Source organism: Dipodomys merriami, unplaced genomic scaffold (assembly GCF_024711535.1).
Source record: "Dipodomys merriami isolate MVZ:Mamm:240054 unplaced genomic scaffold, mDipMer1.0.p SCAF_672, whole genome shotgun sequence".
Classification (NCBI taxonomy): Eukaryota; Metazoa; Chordata; class Mammalia; order Rodentia; family Heteromyidae; genus Dipodomys; species Dipodomys merriami.
In genome coordinates, this window is record NW_027206260.1 from 481,882 (window position 1) to 499,225 (window position 17,344).

General features: G+C 49.0%; 2 protein-coding genes across 4 annotated transcripts; both read left to right on the forward strand.

The window, feature by feature from the left end:
- Positions 1-3,468: 3,468 nt before the first annotated feature.
- LOC138815825 (nicolin-1) lies at positions 3,469-9,238 on the forward strand. Of its 2 annotated transcripts, none has more exons than XM_070005174.1 (6): positions 3,469-3,689; positions 5,071-5,247; positions 5,745-5,858; positions 6,879-6,950; positions 7,708-7,815; positions 7,890-9,238. In XM_070005174.1, the coding sequence occupies exons 1-6, from the start codon at positions 3,558-3,560 to the stop codon at positions 7,929-7,931; spliced, it is 645 nt and encodes a 214-aa protein (XP_069861275.1). In that variant the 5' UTR covers positions 3,469-3,557; the 3' UTR covers positions 7,932-9,238. The 2 variants fall into 2 exon arrangements, with proteins under 2 accessions (XP_069861275.1, XP_069861276.1); XM_070005175.1 differs by having other exon boundaries at positions 7,711-7,815.
- Positions 9,239-9,775: 537 nt separating this feature from the next.
- Positions 9,776-17,137, forward strand: LOC138815847 (aminomethyltransferase, mitochondrial). Of its 2 annotated transcripts, none has more exons than XM_070005224.1 (9): positions 9,776-10,644; positions 10,771-10,938; positions 12,925-13,005; positions 13,567-13,698; positions 14,280-14,358; positions 14,867-15,012; positions 15,287-15,467; positions 15,907-16,062; positions 16,153-17,137. In XM_070005224.1, the coding sequence occupies exons 1-9, from the start codon at positions 10,555-10,557 to the stop codon at positions 16,329-16,331; spliced, it is 1,212 nt and encodes a 403-aa protein (XP_069861325.1). In that variant the 5' UTR covers positions 9,776-10,554; the 3' UTR covers positions 16,332-17,137. The 2 variants fall into 2 exon arrangements, with proteins under 2 accessions (XP_069861325.1, XP_069861326.1); XM_070005225.1 differs by having other exon boundaries at positions 10,572-10,644; positions 10,785-10,938.
- The last annotated feature ends 207 nt before the right edge of the window (positions 17,138-17,344 follow it).

Sequence of the window (17,344 nt, forward strand, 5' to 3'; positions counted from 1 at the left end):
TTGCTGAGGGACAGCGCCCACGCCCAAAGTTCAAGCCCTACAACTGACCAAAAAAAAAAAAAAAAAAAAAAAATAGTTGAGGGCATGGCTTATGGCTCAAGTGGTAGAATGATAATAAGCACAAAACCCTGAATCCAATCCCAGTACCAACAATAAAATACAATGAATAAATTGTAAATAAAATATCTTGGGGCTGGGAGTGTGGCTTAGTGGTAGAGTGCTTACCTAGCATTCAGGAAGCTTTGGGTTCGATTCCTTAGTACCACATAAGCAGAAAAAGCAGGATGTGGCACTGTGGCTCAAGTGGTAGGGTGCTAGCTTTGAGCAAAAAGAAGCTCAGGGACAGTGCCCAGGCCCTAAGTTCAAGCCCCTAGGACTGGCAAAAATACAGAAAGAATGCAAATAAAATATCTTTGTGTGTGTGTGTGTGTGTGTGTGTGTGTGTGTATGGTACTAGGGTTTGATAGGGATAGAGTTAGAAGTCAAGGTCTTGTATGTACCCAAATTACCTGCCACATAACTCACACACCCTTAGTCCTTTTACCTTTCAATACTTCTTTCTTTCTTTCTTTCTTTTTTTGGTCGGTCGTGGGGCTTGAACTCTGGGCTTGGGTGCTGTCCCTCAGCTCTTCAGCTCAAGGCTAGCACTCTACCATTTGAGCCACAGTGCCACTTCTGGTTTTCTGGTGGTTTATTGGAGATAAGAGACTCATGGAGTTTCCTGCCTGGGCTGGCTTTGAACCATGATCTTCAGATCTTAGCCTGAGTAGCTAGGATGACAGGCGTGAGCCACTGGCGCCCGGCTTCCCTTACAATAGTTCTTGAACAGCGCCTCACTTTTCACTGGGCCTCCCTATATTTACATTGCCTTCTATTCATATCTCCCACATACCTGGAATGGTTGACATGCTTGCTACCATCACCACACCCAGGTTTTTGTTAGGTGAAATGAGGGTCACACCAACTTTTTGCCTATGCTGGCCTCCAACTCCAAACCTTCCTATCTCAACCTCCCAAGTAGCTGGTGTGTATGTGTGTGTGGAGGGGGTGTGTGTGCGCATGTGTGCAGGTTGCACACACAGGTGCGGGCATGACACACAAATCAGAACTGGGGCTTGAACTCAGGGCCTGGACACTGTCCCTGAGCCTGTCTATGTTCAAGGCTAGCACTCTACTACTGGAGCCACAGTGCCACTTCCAACTTTTTCTGTGTCTGTGGTACTAAGGAATCAAACCCAGGGCTTCCCGCATGCTAGGCAAGCACTCTACCACTAAGCCACATTCCCAGTCCCATGAGAACTATTCTTTAGCTTTTAAAAAATTTCCTCTTTGAGTCACAGCTCCATTTCTGGATTTTTGGTGGTTAATTGGCGATGAGTCTCACAGACTTTCCTGCTTGGGCTGGATTTGAACTGAGATCCTCAGATCTTAGCCTCCTGAGTAGCTAGTGTTATAGGGATGAGCCACTGGCACCTGGCTTATTGTGATTTTTAAGCAATGACAGAACTCTCAATACAATAATTGCTTTGATGATACTAGGAGTTAAGAACTAGGAAAGACCTTTGGAAAGTTGAAGACTTAGTCAAGGAATAGGATTCCTAGAAGTGAACTTTTGCCTAGGCCAGCTAGCCCTATTGATTCTCAAAGGATGATAACACTATCATCCAGCAGGTGGCACTAACTGCCCTTATTATACCTGAAAATTGCCAGCTAGATTGGTTCTTCTTCTTTTTTTTGGGGGGGGGGGGTCCAGTCATGGGGCCTGAACTCTGGGCCTGGGCACTGTCCCTCAGCTCTTCAGCTCAAGGCTAGTGCTCTACCGTTTGAGCCACAGTGCCACTTCTGGCTTTTATCTTTTTGCTTATGTGGTGCTGAGGAATCGAACCCAGGGCCTCATGCATGCAAGGCAAGTGCTCTACCACTGAGCCACCTTCCCAGCCCCTAGATTGGTTCTTCTAAAAGAAGAAATTTCACCAGGAGCAAGATAGGCCAAGTCCCAGTGGGGCACTGGTGGCTCAAGCTTGTAATCCTAGCTACTCAGGAGGCTGAGATCTGAGGATCGCAGTTCAAAGCCAGCCCGGGCAGGAAAGTCTTTGAGACTCTTATCTCCAATTAACCACCAGAAAACAGGAAGTAGCACTGTGGCTCAAGTGGTACAGTGCTTGCCTGGAGCTGAAGACCTCAGAGACAGCACCCAGGCCCAGAGTTCAAGCCCCATGACCGACCAAAAAAAAAAAAAAGTGGTCTGGGTAGGTGGCTCAGTGGTAGAGTGCTTGCCTTGCATTCATGAGGCCCTGGGTTTGATTCCCCAGCACCACATAAGCAGAAAAAGCCAGAAGTGGTGCTGTGGCTCAAGGGGTAGAGTGCTAGCCTTGAGCACAGACAGGCTCAGGGACAGTGTCCAGGCCTGAGTTCAAGCCCCAGTTCTGATTTGTGTGTCATGCCCGCACCTGTGTGTGCAACCTGCGCACATGCGCACACACACCCCCTCCACACACACATACACACCAACTACTTGGGAGGTTGAGATAGGAAGGTTTGGAGTTGGAGGCCAGCATAGGCAAAACTAACAAAACCTGGGTGTGGTGATGGTAGCAAGCATGTCAACCATTCCAGGTATGTGGGAGATATGAATAGAAGGCAATGTAAATATAAGAAGGCCCAGTGAAAAGTGAGGCGCTGTTCAAGAACTATTGTAAGGGAAGCCGGGCGCCAGTGGCTCACGCCTGTCATCCTAGCTACTCAGGCTAAGATCTGAAGATCATGGTTCAAAGCCAGCCCAGGCAGGAAACTCCATGAGTCTCTTATCTCCAATAAACCACCAGAAAGCCAGAAGTGGCGCTGTGGCTCAAGCGGTAGTCTGTTAGCCTTGAGCTGAAGAGCTGAGGGACAGTGCCCAGGCCCAGAGTTCAAGCCCCACAACTGACCAAAAAAGAAAAAAAAAACTCCCAATCTTTTTTTTTTTTCTTTCTGTGCCAGTCCTGGGGCTTGAACTCACGGCCTCGAGCTCTTGTTTGGCTTTTTCCACTCACAGCTGGCACTTTTACGCCTCCAGCTCCAGCTCTTTGCTGGTTCATTGCAGATAAGAGGTCTTGATCCTCAGATCTCAGCCTCCTGAGTAGCTAGGATGACAGGCGTGAGCCACCAGCGCCTATCCCGTAATGGCTATTTTTGCTATCCATGCCGGTCAATCAATATGTTCACTTGCTTTTGTGACTTTACATGCTTTAACTGTTACAGAAATCCACCGAGATTAGAACTGCACAATGTAGCCAGGACTATTTGGCTACAGAGTAGCTGTAACGTTGCAGGGAGCCGCCCACGGTGGGAGGGGGCTCAAAAAGCTACTGTGTTGATTGGCTAAAGAAGAACTTCCTCCAGGCACTTCCGCTTCTCGGCCCGCCCTGCTCGTCGCTAATTGGCTGGCCTGGCGGGCAGCAAGACATCTCGGGAGTTGTAGTTCTTAGAGCCTCAACTGGGTAGTCCGAGGGTAGAAAGAGTGCCAGGAGGTTCAAAGCACTTGGGTCTTTTTGTACTAGGTCTGAGCCCCTGGCACCATGTCCCGAGTCTCAGTGCCCTGTCATGTGAAAGGCACTGTATCCTTACAAGTGGGCGACATGAGGAGCTCCCAAGGTCGGCCTGGCGTGCTGGTCATCGATGTCACCTTCCCTAATGTCGCGCCTTTCGAGGTGAGAGAGCTTCGTGGGCGCGGCCTGGGCTCTGGGCGGGGTCGATCGGAGAGCCTGGGCGTTTCCTAGGTTTTGAATTTCTTAAAGGAAAACATCTGAGGGTGTCTCTGGCCTGAATGAATGAGTTCACCATTCATTACTGTCTTTTTGTATTTACTAGAGCTTTTGATCCTGTTCTCTTGAATATCTCTTCCCCTTGGACATCGCTGGCACGCAGGTGGTGCTGGAGATATTATATATATATATATCCCCCTATCTCCCTTCCCTCCACTCCCCCCCCCCCCCCTTTCTGGAGATCAGAGTACAGTTTATCCCTTTTGCATGACTCCAATTTCAGATCTCCAGTGGCACTTCCCTGTCAGCTAACAGTGACTGGACACTGAGACAGAAGTCAAACCCTGTGTCCCTGCCCACCTGCCCACCTCTCAGCACCATGCATTATGTGTGATTATCTCCCCAAGTGGTTTCTCGCTGTTACCTGGGAAATCTGACCCCTGGAAAACTTGAGTTAACTAGGTTTGAATTGTTGTTGTTGTATACTATGTTTGCATTACCTACCTTTGTTTGTTTGTTTGTTTTTGTTTTTTTTGGTCCGGTCATGGGGCCTGAACTCTGGGCCTGGGTGCTGTCCCTCAGCTCTTCAGCTCAAGGCTAGTGCTCTACCACTTGAGCCACAGTGCCACTTCTGGCTTTTTTCTTTTTGCTTATGTGGTGCTGAGGAATCAAACCCAGGGCCTCATGCATGCAAGGCAAGCGCTCTACCACTGAGCCACCTTCTCAGCCCCAATTACCTACCTTTCTTGGTCTACTTGGTGAACTTGGCCTCCCTTGTATTTTTACTTGATCTCATATACATTTTATACTTCCTCAAAGGTTAGGACTCTATTGGATACCATTTTGGATGTATGGCCAGATCTGTTGTTGTGGTCTGTATTAGTGACTTATCCATTTACTCTGTGAGCAAATTTAGAAATGCAAACATGTCTTTGGGTCCTAGTGATGCTTTTTGAATTGTTTAGTAGAAGAGTATATTCCAAAAGAAATGAAATGATGGTGGTTTAGCAGTAGAGTGCTTGCCTAGCATGCATGAAGCCCTGGATTCAATTCCTCAGCACCACATAACCAGAAAAAGCTGGAAGTGGTGCTGTGGCTCAAGTGGTAGAGCACTAGCCTTGAGCAAAAGTTCAAGGACAACGCTCGGGCCCTGAGTTCAAGCCCCAGGACTGGCAAAAAAAGAAAAAAGAAAAGAAAAGAAGAAAGAAAGAAAGAAGAAGGGAAGGAAGGAAAGAAAGAAATGAAGCGATGAGATCATGGAATCTCTTGGGCCCTGGTCCTCTTCCTAATTTTTCATGGTGAATTGTTGTTATCATGTGTGTTCTAGTTGCAGGAGATCACATTTAAAAATTACTACACAGCCTTTTTGAGCATCCGTGTCCGTCAACACACCTCAGTGCACACACCAACCAAATGGGTGACCTGTCTGCGGAACTATTGTCTGATGCCTGACCCACACAGTGAAGAGGGAGCACAGGATTATGTATCCTTGTTCAAGCACCAGGTCAGCTGGGCCTCTGTATGGCCAAGACTAGCCCGGATGTGGCCTGCAGATTAGGCCAGTGTAGCAGGAGAAAAAAGGGGACAAGACTTCTAAGACAGTAACCTTGGAGGGACTATTTTTCCTTCCTTCGCAGAAGAAGGAAGGGAACATCTGGCATCTTCTTGGTATACTGCTATTTGGGAGGTTCTATCTTTTTTTGTTTGTTTGTTGATTTTGCTGGTCCTAGGGCTCAAGCTCAGAGGCTGGGTGCTGTCCCTAAGCATCTTTTGCTCCAGGCTAGCCCTCTACCACTTGAGCCACAGTATCACTTCCAGCTTTTTCTGAATAGTTTATTCGAGATAAGACTCATGGACTTTCCTGCCTGGGCTGGCTTTGAACCATGTTTCTTAGATCTCAGCTTCCTGAGTAGTTAGGGTTACAGGCATGAGACACTGGTGTCTGGCTTGACCTGGGTTTTATGGGTTTCTGTGGATCCATTGTGTGTGTGTATATGTTAGATGCTGTGTGACATGTCCAAAATACTGGAGCTGCGTCTGATTCTGCGGCAGCCATCACCACTATGGCTATCATTCACAGTGGAGGAACTACAAATCTACCATCAGGGACCCAAGGTTAGTGACTAGCCCCAAATTGTTGCCTGGCCTGTTCCCCAAGAGACTTCCAGCTATGGTTGGGAAAGCTGCAACCGTAGGGAGAGGATAAAAGGACTCCAAAACGAAGTCTTCAGGGGCTGGGAAGGTGGCTCAGTGGTAGAGTGCTTGCCTTGCATGCACGAAGCCCTGGGTTCAATTCCTCAGTACCACATATACAGAAAAAGCCAGAAATGGCACTGTGGCTCAAGTGGTAGAATGCTAGCTTGAGCCAAGCTCAGGGGCAAGTACCCAGGCCCTGAGTTCAAACCCCAGGACTGGCAAAATAAGAAGGAAAAAAAAACCAAAGCTTTCATTGAAATTTGAGTGTAAATATTGCAATTTATGATAAGGAATAAGTTTCTGTCTTCTGCATTTTCTTTATGTATAACAGGAGATCTTATTGCTGTCCCCTTGGGCTTGTGTGAGCTCCTTAATCAGGATTTCGCCATGTCTGCACAAAGGCTTTTCTCAGCTGGGCACTGGTGGCTCATGCCTGTCATCTTATCTACTCAGGAGGCTAAGATGTGAGGATAGAGGTTCAAAGCCAGCCCAGGCAGGAAACATCTGTGAGACTCTTTTTTTTTTTGGGGGGGGTCCGGTTGTGGGGCCTGAACTCTGGGCCTGGGCGCTGTCCCTCAGCTCTTCAGCTCAAGGCTAGCGCTCTACCATTTGAGCCACAGCGCCACTTCTGGCTTTTTTTCTTTTTGCTTATGTGGTGCTGAGGAATCAAACCCAGGGCCTCAGGCATGCAAGGCAAGCGCTCTACCACTGAGCCACCTTCCCAGCACACATCTGTGAGACTCTTATCTCCAATGAACCACCAGAAAACCAGATGTGGCGCTGTGGCTCAAGCGGTAGAGTGCTAGCCTGGAGCTAAAGAGCTGAGGGACAGCGCCCAGGCTCAGAGTTCAAGCCCCACGACTGACCCTCCTTCTCCCCCCAAAAGGCCCTTTCTCTCTGCCCTCATCTCATCAGAACAATATGCCTTTGCTTTTACAGAGTCCTTCTGTGGCCTTCCCCAAGTGGCTCTCCCATCCAGTGCCCTGTGAACAGCCTCCTCCACTCCCTGAGGTAAACTCTCACCCTGGGTAAGAACCATGAGTGAATGATTGGGGCCCAGCAAATGCCCAGGTGAACAAACTCCTTTCTTTAAGAATCTGGAGCTGGGCTGGGAATGTGGCTCAGTGGTAGAGTGCTTACCTAGCATGCAGGAAGCCCTGGGTTCAATTCCCCAGTACCAAATAGACAGATAAAGCTGGAAGTGGTCCTGTGGCTCAAATGGTAGAATGCTAGCCTTGAGCAAAAGAAGCTCAGGGACAGTGCCCAGAACTGGCAAAAGAATTAAAAAAAAAAAAAAAGAAAGAAAAGAAGAAGAAGAAGAAGAAGAAGCAGGGTGCTGGTGGCTCACACCTGTCATCCTAGCTACTCAGGATGCTGAGATCTGAGGATCACAGTTCAAAGCCAGCCTGGGTAGAAAAGTCCATGAGACTCTTATCTCCAATAAACCAATAGAAAACCGGAAGTGACGCTGTGGCTCAAGTGGTAGAGCCCTAGCCTTGAGCTAAAGAGCTGAGGGACAGCACCTAGGCCCAGAGTTCAAGCCCCACAACTGACAGGAAAAAAAAAAAACTGGAGCTGGACTCAGTATCCTTGTTTCAAACTGTGACATCCTGGGTGTTTTGCAGGATTTGAGATGTTGAGATGTCTACCATATTTTATGTTTCACATGTTATTGCTTTCAGCTTAAATTCGTATAGCCAATTTACCCACTTTATAGCTCTAAGGATACTAACGAGAGACTCATGTTTACTCACTCATCCTTTTGGAGCAGGGTCTTCCAGACCCCAGCCGAGTATCCTCCGAAGTACAGCAGATGTGGGCACTGACAGAAATGGTCCGGGCCAATCACACTTCTACAAGGATCGGCCGCTTTGATGTGAGTTATTCCCTCCTTCTGCTTGGCTTGCATTGTCCTGAGCAGGTCAGAACTGATTGTCTTTTCTGTTGCAGGTGGATGGCTGTTATGACCTGAATTTACTTTCTTACACTTGAATGGAAACTCCTCCCTGAGACTTGGATCCATCGAGGCTTGGTTTGAGCAACCAGAAACCACAGAAGCCTTTTCCCTGTGTATTTTGAGTATTGCCTGACTGTGTGTTCTGGTTTGGGCCACGCACAAAGATTCAAAACTCACCCGGCTCACTGAATAGCTTCAGTATGACTTCCTGACTGGGGTTGGGGTGGGAGGTTGCACTGTGTCTTTGCCTGCAATGCAATCCCTTCTCCTACCCTGCAAATATACAAATAAGAATACTTATTAAGCATACTTACTGGGGCTGGGAAGATGGCTTAGTGGTAGAATGCTTGCCTAGCATGCTTGAAGTCCTGGGTTCGAGTCCTCAGTACCACATTGACAGAAAAAGCTGGAAATGGTGCTGTGGCTCAAGTGGTAGAGTGCTAGCCTTAAGCAAAAGAAGCTCAGGGCCCAGGCCTTGAGTTCAAGCCCCAGGACTGGCAAGAAAAAAAAAGAATACTTATTAAGAATATTAAGAATCTAGCCGGGCGCTGGTGGCTCACGCCTGTAATCCTAGCTACTCAGGAGGCTGAGATCTGAGGATCGCGGTTCAAAGCCAGCCCGGGCAGGAAAGACTGTGAGACTCCTATCTCCAATAAACCACCAGAAAACCGGAAGTGGCGCTGTAGCTCAAGTGGTAGAGCGCTCGCCTTGAGCTGAAGAGCTGAAGGACAGCGCCCAGGCCCAGAGTTCAAGCCCCACAACCGACAAAAAAAAACAAAAAAAAAAAAAAAAAAAAAAAGAATCTAGAGAGTTCTCAAGCTTTCTGCCCTCCACATATGCCTGTTTTCTGCTGGTTTCCCCACCTTAAGTACAGAGAACTGAGGTGAATCTGTTCCATCTCAACCTAGAAGACCATGATGCCTTGGTATCAACCATAAGCTAGGAAGCTCCAGGAAAATACTTCTCAGTCCTTCCTCTATTCCCTGTGGTGGTCCTTCTACCATTCTTTGCATGCGTGCGTGCGTGAGTGCGTGCGTGCGTGCGTGCGTGCGTGCGTGCGTGCGTGTGTGTGTGTGTGTGTGTGTGTGTGTGTGTGTGTGTGTGTGTGTTCCTAGGGCTTGAACTCAGGGCCTAGGCATTGTCTCTGAGGCTTTTTGCTCAAGGCTAGGGCTCTACCACTTGAGCCACAGCTCCACTTCTAGCCTTTTTTGGGGGATAGTTAATTGGAGTTAAGAGCCTCCACAGACCTGAAACAAGATCCCCTGATCTCAGCCTCCAGAGTATTTAGGATTATAGGCTTGTGGCCTGGCCCTTCATCCTTTCTTTCTTTTCTTTTGTCAGTCATGGGGCTTGAACTCTGGGCCTGGGCGCTGTCCCTCAGCTCTTCAGCTCAAGGCAAATGCTCTACCACTTGAGCCACAGTGCCAATTCTGGTTTTCTGGTGGTTTATTGGAGATGAGTCTCACAGACCTTCCTGCCCGGGCTGGCTTTGAATTGTGATCCTCAGATCTCAGCCTCCTGAGTAGCTAGGATTATAGGCATGAGCCACCAGCACCTGGCTTATGCTAGGGTCTCAGAATGAGATTTGCAACCTGTCTGCCATTTGATACTGTCCAAAACACATCCACATCTGTTCCCCGCCCCATATCTGTTCTTTCAATTGCTTCCTGGTCATGCTTCAAATGATGAGACGTTGGTGGTGGTAGGGTCCAAATAGTTTCTCAGAGGTGCCTTTTGAGAGAATATGGTCCTCCAAGACCCCAGCCTGACTGTAATGACGGCTATTCCTCCTTCCGATGATGCAACACTATTCCTCTCTAGTTATTCCTGGCTTTGCTCTTGAGGGGGGGGGGAGAGGGAGGGGCTGTGACAAAGCTGTGTCACAAGATGTCTCAGATCAGAGAATGAAGTCACCTATATGCTGAACAGTTTTCTGAAGGAAGTGAAGTCACCTTTTGGTGGCCAGCTTCCATTCTCACCCCTCAGCCTTTTCTTCAAAAAAAAGTTTATTTTTTTGGTAAGGTGCTGGGTTATTTATTTAGCCCCATCCGGTTTTGATAGAAAAGGTGATCACTAGAGTCCTGTGTTGGGAGGGAGAGGTCACAGCTATGGCTCCCAGCACAGGGCCTGATGTACAGCAAGGTCAAATAAATACTTGCAGAATGCATGACTTGGTGGCTGTCAGAGTCTGTGCAATCAGTAATCAGAGGGCTGGAGACCCTTAGAGAGGCTGGGCTATAGTAGTATTCCTTCAGCCTGGCTGGCTCTCTCTTATGACCTCTCCAACCACCCCCGCCTCCCCTTCCATTTGACTAGAATGTGTAATTCAGGCCTTTCAGCCCAGAGTAGAACTTTGACCCTCTAGAAGCCTGGCCAAATCACTTTAGGAAAATTGTAGCCCCCAGCTCTGATTCTGGGAGGCCTTAAACAGCTTGGGATTGTCTAACCTGTTTTGAATAGCCAGAGGGAAGGGCCTAAAAGCTGAGTTGGCTTCCTAGGCAACTTTGAAGCTCAGCTTGCCCTCCAGGCTTATCCTCGGTTTCTGATCCCCTGCGGGCTCAAGAGACCTGCCCAAGCCCCTGCTCCGGACTACATCTCCCAGCGTGCCTAGCAGAGTGGTATCCTCAGTGTGCCGTCTGCACCAGCTGCTGGTGGACAATGCTGCGGGCTGGGAGGCTTGTGTCCCCTCTTGGCTTTCGACTGACGACTCTCCCCTCAGTCCGAGGTCGCCCACTGAGTTGTGCACAGGTGGGATAAAGGGTGCTAAGGTCTGATGTCGATCTGGGAGGGTGGGGAGGGGGGCTGCCTGGTGGGGGAGGGAAGAAGGTTGCTGGTACCTGAAGTCCTGGTGGTACTATGGCTGGCTGCCCACAGGATGTACTCCGCAGGACTCCTCTCTATGACTTCCACCTGGCCCATGGTGGGAAAATGGTGGCATTTGCTGGTTGGAGTCTGCCTGTGCAGTACCGGGAAAGTCACATTGAGTCCCACCTGCATACTCGCCGGCACTGCTCACTCTTCGATGTGTCCCACATGCTACAGGTAAGGCTGGAAAGTGATCAGACTTTCCTCTTTATCCACAGCGCTGGGCTCTTCAGCATTTGTTCCTGGGAGGTAGATTTTGGAGATTATTCTTCCCACAAGACTTAGAGATTTTATTTTATTCTTTTGATGGACTGGGCACCATCCCAGAACTCTTTTGCTCAAGGCTAGTACTCTACCACTTTGACCCTCAACGCCACTTCCAGTTTTCTGGTGGTTCTTTGGAGATAAGAATCTCAGGGACTTTCCTGCCTGGGCTGGCTTTGAACTGGGATCCTCAGATCTCAGCTTCCTGATTAGCTAGGATCACAGGCCTGAGCCATCCACACCCGGGCTTTGAGGTCTTTTTTTTTTTTTTGGTGGCTCATGGGTCTTGAACTCTGGGCCTGGGCTGGGGACTGTCCTTAAGCTCTTCAGCTCAAGGTCTTGAGCTTCACAGCGCCACTTCCCGTTTTCTGGTGGTTCATTGGAGAGAAGAGTCTCAAGGACATTCCTGCCTAGGCTTGGCTTTGAACCATGATCCTCAGATCTCAGCCTCCTGAGTAACTAGGATTACAGGCTTGAGCCACCAGCGCCTGGCAAGAGGTCTTTTTTTTAATGAATTTTAAAATTGTATTCTTTGGTGCCAATTCTGGGGCTTGAATTCAGGGCTTGGGCCATCCTATACCTTAGCTTTTCCACTCAAGGTCAGTGCTCTACCATTTGAGCCACAGCTCCACTTAGAACTTTTTGCTGGCTAATTGGAGATAAGAGTCTTTTTTTTTTTTTAGAGGGATTTTTTTGGGGGTCTGGTCATGGGGCCTGAACTCTGGGCCTAGGCGCTGTCCCTCAGCTCTTCAGCTCAAGGCTAGCACTCTATCACTTGAGCCACAGCGCCACTTCCAGCTTTTTTTCTGCTTATGTGGTGCTGAGGAATAGAACCCAGGGCCTCAGGCATGCAAGGCAAGCACTCTACCACTGAGCCACCTTCCCAGCCCAAGAGATGAGTCTTTTTTTTTTTTTTTTGCTGGTCATGGGGCTTGAACTCTGGGCCTGGGTGCTATCCCTGAACTCTTTTTGTTGTTGTTGTTGGTGGTCATGGGGCTTGAATTCTGGGTCTGGGGACTGTCCCTGAGCTCTTCAGCTCAAGGCTGGCACTCTACCACAGTGCCACTTCCAGCTTTTTTCTGCTTATGTAGTGCTGAGGAATCTAACCCAGGGCTTCAGGCACTTGAGGCAAGCGCTCTACCACTGAGACAACTTCCCAGCCCCTCCCTGAACTCTTTTGCTCAAGGCTAGCACTCTACCACTTGAGCCACAGCGCCACTTCCAGTTTTCTGGTAGTTAATTGGAGATAAGAGTCTCAGGGACTTTCCTGCATAGGCTGGATTTGAACTGCAATCCTCAGATCTCACCCTCCTGAGTAGCTAGGATTCCACAGATGTAAGCCACCAGCACCCAGCTCTAATCTCTCTTGCCTGCTCTCACTGTGACATAATGCCTTTAGTTTTTTCCAGAGCTGACAACTGTTCTTATTTACTGTGCTGGGCAGTGGTTTGGAAAGGAGGCTTTCAGTAAGGTACTAGGTCCTCTTAAAAGGTCTCCCAGGGGCTGGGAATGTGGCTTAGTGGTAGAGTGCTTGTCTGGCATGCCATGAAGCCCTGGGTTTGATTCCTCAGTACCACAGAAAAAGCCAGAAGTGGTAGAGTGCTAGCCTTGGGCAAAAAAGCAGCTCAGGGACAGTGCCCAGGTCCTGAGTTCAAGTCCCAGGACTGGCCAAAAAAAGAAAAAAGAAGAGGATGTCACCCATACCTCCCTCAGTCACACCTGGGCTTATGAAATGTGGAAGAATGAGAGGATGGGGGCTTTTACCTCCAGATCCAAAAGACTGGTCATTATTTGTAAGCTAAACTGCACTTTGGATGGCTGGGAGGAGACCTCCTAGATCTAGTGGCCTTTTGGATTGCAGCTGTTATCCTGGCCTGAGGCTTTCAATATCTTTCCTAGACCAAGATATTTGGTTGTGACCGGGTGAAGCTCATGGAGAATCTAGTGGTGGGTGATATTGCAGAGCTAAAGACAAACCAGGTGAGTCTTTTATCCTTTATTTTTTTCCTTTGGTGGTTTGGGGTTTGAACTCGGGGCCATCTACTTGCTTAGTTGATGATCCCAGAAGCCACCTCTGCTTTTTTGCTTATTATTTATTTATTTATTGGTTGGTTATGAGGCTTGAACTCTAGGCCTGGGCGCTGTCCCTCAGCTCTTCAGCTCAAGGCGAGCGCGCTACCACTTGAGCCACAGCACCAGTTCCAGCTTTTTCTGCTTATGTGGTGCTGAGGAATCAAACCCAGGGTGTCATGCATGCAAGTCTTCGCAGCCCCCACTTTGAAGCTTTTATTCTGGGGTCTATGGGTAGAGTTGTCTGGGTGGGATTGGTTTAATATGACTGGGGGGGGGCGCCGAGGGAGGTGGGTAAAGATCGTGAGGATTAAAGACACTGGATTTGAGTCCAGCCTTGACTATTGAATCCATAATGCTGTACCAAGGTTCATGAGTCTGGTGTTTAAGTGTGTCTGAGGGTCTGTCTGGCTTATCTTTTGGCCTTGGTTTAATGGATCTGGAAGCAAAGATGCTTTACTTTGATACCAGGGGACACTGTCATTGTTTACCAATGAGACTGGAGGCATCTTAGATGACTTGATCGTGACCAATACTTCTGAGGGGTATCTCTATGTGGTATCGAATGCTGGCTGCTGGGACAAGGATTTGGCCCTCATGCAGGTAAGTCCCTCTGTGTTCTTGCCACTTTGTTTTCTTTATTCATAAAACAGAGTCCTTATGATCTAGGACAGACCTAGTGCAGACAAGGGGGCTTGGAAAAGGGCTTAGTGAGTGACTAAACAGCTATGAGACTTAAGAGCAGGCCTTCCCTGGAATACTAGAGTTTGGTGAGGGTGGGGTGGATTAAGTGAGGAAGGGTGAGATCCTGTCCCCTTAGTGTACATCCTTGGGTGAGGGCATAAGGTGACAGATCTGAGCTTAGGTTATTTCTACCACTTAGTAGCTGTATGACCTTATAAGATCGGGTTCCTAGCAGGGAGCCTGTGGCTCATGCTACTCAGGAGGCTGAGGAGTGTGGTTCAAAGCCAGCCTGGGCAGGAAAGTCCCTGAGACCGTTATCTCTAATAAACCACTCAGAAAACCAAAAGTGGCGTTGTGGCTTATGTGATAGAGCACTAGCCTCGCTGAAGAGCTGAGGGACAGCACCCAGGCCCAGAGTTCAGGCCCAGGACCGGCCCCCCCCCCCCAAAAAAAAAAAAAGTGATTCTAGAAACTGATGGTATTTCTGCTTTTCATTTCAGGACAAGGTCAAAGAGCTTCAGAGCAAGGGCAGTGATGTGGGCCTGCAGGTGGTGGACAATGCTCTACTAGCCCTGCAAGGTGAGGTGGCCAAGCTGGCCACGCCAACTTTGACCTTCCTGATTTCATTTCTCATTTAAAGACGAAGTGATCAATATTTGTATACCATCACTCTCAGGTATTTTCCCCTTTCCCCATCTTTCACAAGGCTTCAGGGGCAAGGTCAATTTCTCCCTCTTGTCGAGTATGACTTCTTTAGGTCTTTGATCCCTAAGAACTACAGGCTAGGGGCTGGGGAAGGTGGCTCAGTGGTATATTGCTTGCCTTACATGTGTGAAGCCCTAGGTTCCATTCCTCAGTGCCACCTAACCAGAAGAAGCCGGAAGTGGCGCCGTGGCTCATTGGTAGAGTGCTAGCCTTGAGCAAAAGAAGCTCAGGAACGATGCCCAGGCCCTGAGTTCAAGCCCCAGGATTGGCAAAAAAAAAAAACAGCAAAACAAAACAAAAAACCAAACCAAAACAAAACTATAGCCTAGCTTTGAGGGGTGCTGGGACTAGGATCCCTTGGTCATTGGTTCCCTGGGTCTAGGCCCCACTGCTGCTCAGGTGCTACAGGCTGGTGTATCAGATGACCTAAGGAAACTGCCCTTCATGACCAGTGCAGTGATGGAGGTGTTTGGTGTGTCTGGCTGTCGTGTGACCCGCTGTGGCTACACAGGAGAAGATGGTGTAGAGGTATGTTAAAAAGTGGGTGCCGCTGGGAAGGCGGCTTAGTGATCGAGTACTTGCCTAGCATGCATGAAGCCCTGGGTTCGATTCCTCAGTACCACATACACAGAAAAGGCCAGAAGTGGCTCAAATGGTAGAGCACAATCCTTGAGCAAAAGAAGCTCAAAGACAGTGCCCAGGCCTTGAGTTCAAACCCCAGGACTGGCCAAAAAAAGAAAAGAAAAAGGTTGTAAGGCACAAGCTTGGGCTAACAGCTCACCTGCTCTGGTGTTTCTTGTAGATCTCAGTACCAGCCACTGAGGCCGTCCACCTCGCAACTGCTCTATTGAAAAACCCAGAGGTAAAGCTAGCAGGGTTGGCAGCTCGGGACAGCCTGAGACTGGAGGCAGGTCTCTGCTTGTATGGGAATGACATCGATGAACACACTACACCTGTGGAAGGCAGTCTCAGTTGGACACTGGGTAAGCTAACATTCAAGAGGGTCCTCTAGCTTAAGAGTGATCTTGGGAGGAATGGCGCTTGGAGGAGCCCAAGGGAAAGATGCCTTGGTGCTTGATGGGAGTTACTTGGGCTTCCTGGTAGCGAGAACCTCGCATGGCTAGCGATAAAATGTACTATGGCTTAGCCAGGCACCGGTGGCTCTTGCCTGCCATCCTAGCTACTCAGGAGGCTGAGATCTGAGGATCGCAGTTCAAAGCCAGCCTGGGCAGGAAAGTCTGGGAGACTCTTATCTTCAGTGAACCACCAGAAAACCCGAAGTGGAGCTGTGGCTCAAGTGGTAGAGCGCTAGCCTTGAGCAGAAGAGTTCAGGGATAGTGCCCAGGCCCAGGGTTCAAGCCCCATGACCAATAACAACAACAAGAAAGTACTATGGCTTAGACCTGGTATGTTCTGTTCCAGGCAAGCGCCGCCGGTCTGCTATGGATTTCCCAGGGGCCAAGGTCATTGTACCCCAACTGAAGGGCGAGCTGCAGAAGAGGCGTGTGGGATTGACATGTGAGGGGGCCCCAGTGCGGGCACACAGTCCCATCCTGAGCACCGATGGCACTGTGATTGGTAAGGTGGTTCGGGGAAACCTTTTCTCCAGGAAAGGTGAGCATCTTAAACTGGCAGGTTGGCAATAACCCATGCTCTGTGCTTGAACAGGTACCGTGACAAGTGGCTGTCCCTCACCCTGCCTCAAGAAGAACGTGGCGATGGGTTATGTGCCTTCCAAGTTCAGCAGGCCAGGGACACAGCTGCTGGTAGAGGTTCGGCGGAAGCAGCAGATGGCCGTTGTCAGCAAAATGCCCTTTGTGCCCACCAAATACTATACCCTCAAGTGAGGATGAGTCAGGGGAGGAGCTCTCCCTTCCAGGATTCTTGCTCTGGAGGGAATCATACAAGACTTAAGTTAGGACAAGGCAGAACTTGATGGGGATGGGCAAGTGAGTGGTTTGCTCTAGTTGGATGGAAAGAGCTATCTATACACGTCTCCTCCCCCTCCCTCCCCTCCCTCCTCTCCCTCCTCCTTTTTCTCAGGGGCTTGAACTCAGGGCCTGGGCACTGTCCCTGAGCTTCTTTTACTCTATCACTTGAGCCACAGCACCAAACTCTGGCTTTTTCCTGTGTATATGGTACTGAGGAATGGAATCCAGGGCTTCATGCATGCTAGGCAAGCACTCTACCACTATGCCACATTCCCAGCCCCAGGACCCCACTTCTAAGTGTGAGATTATTAGCTCATCTAATATCCAGGTTCATTCTGACCCTGCTCACCTTGGTGGAGAAGGAAATCACCTGCCCAACCTACCTTACCAAGGTTTCTCGTATTTCAAAGGGTTATTGCCATGGGCAGTGTGGTTTGAAGGCTGCCTCCTCCACTTCGCTTTCCATGAATACACACTATTGCTTCTCTCTGAGCAGAATCTTGGCGTACAGTGCTGGCAGTTTTTCCTGTGGGTAAACTTGGGGATGGCTGAGTGATCACGGACTCATCCTTCCACATTCCCAGTCAACTTAAGTCTGTTGCCTAGTAGCAAGCTACACAGGCTTACTACCTGGGCTAACCTGTAACCTGAGCCTGTAACTGGACTTTATAAATCACTAGGGAAGGAAATTAAAGGGGTTTCCTGCCTTGTCATGGTCTTCAGCCTCATTGTATTTTTGTCCACAGGGTTCCTGGGGTGCCAGTTCAACAATGTTTGCCTTTCCTAAGCTACCCTGTCTTGGAATAGGTTCTTGTATGAGTGGGGCCAGATCTATAACTAAGGCTGGGGGCAGGGGGGAGGAGAATGGGCTGACTCAATGGATACAAAATTCTGAGTTAAAGCCCTATTACTGTCAAAGAAAGAACAAA

What these genes read in the sequence shown, in the direction of transcription:
- LOC138815825 (XM_070005174.1), top strand. Translation starts at nt 3,558, where the DNA reads ATGTCCCGAGTCTCAGTGCCCTGTCATGTGAAAGGCACTGTATCCTTA. An exon ending in TATCCTTGTTCAAGCACCAG is followed by an intron (nt 5,248 to 5,744) that starts GTCAGCTGGGCC and finishes TGTATATGTTAG; the next exon opens with ATGCTGTGTGACATGTCCAA. An exon ending in TCTACCATCAGGGACCCAAG is followed by an intron (nt 5,859 to 6,878) that starts GTTAGTGACTAG and finishes TTGCTTTTACAG; the next exon opens with AGTCCTTCTGTGGCCTTCCC.
- LOC138815847 (XM_070005224.1), top strand. Translation starts at nt 10,555, where the DNA reads ATGCTGCGGGCTGGGAGGCTTGTGTCCCCTCTTGGCTTTCGACTGACG. An exon ending in GCCCACTGAGTTGTGCACAG is followed by an intron (nt 10,645 to 10,770) that starts GTGGGATAAAGG and finishes GGCTGCCCACAG; the next exon opens with GATGTACTCCGCAGGACTCC. An exon ending in ATGTGTCCCACATGCTACAG is followed by an intron (nt 10,939 to 12,924) that starts GTAAGGCTGGAA and finishes TATCTTTCCTAG; the next exon opens with ACCAAGATATTTGGTTGTGA.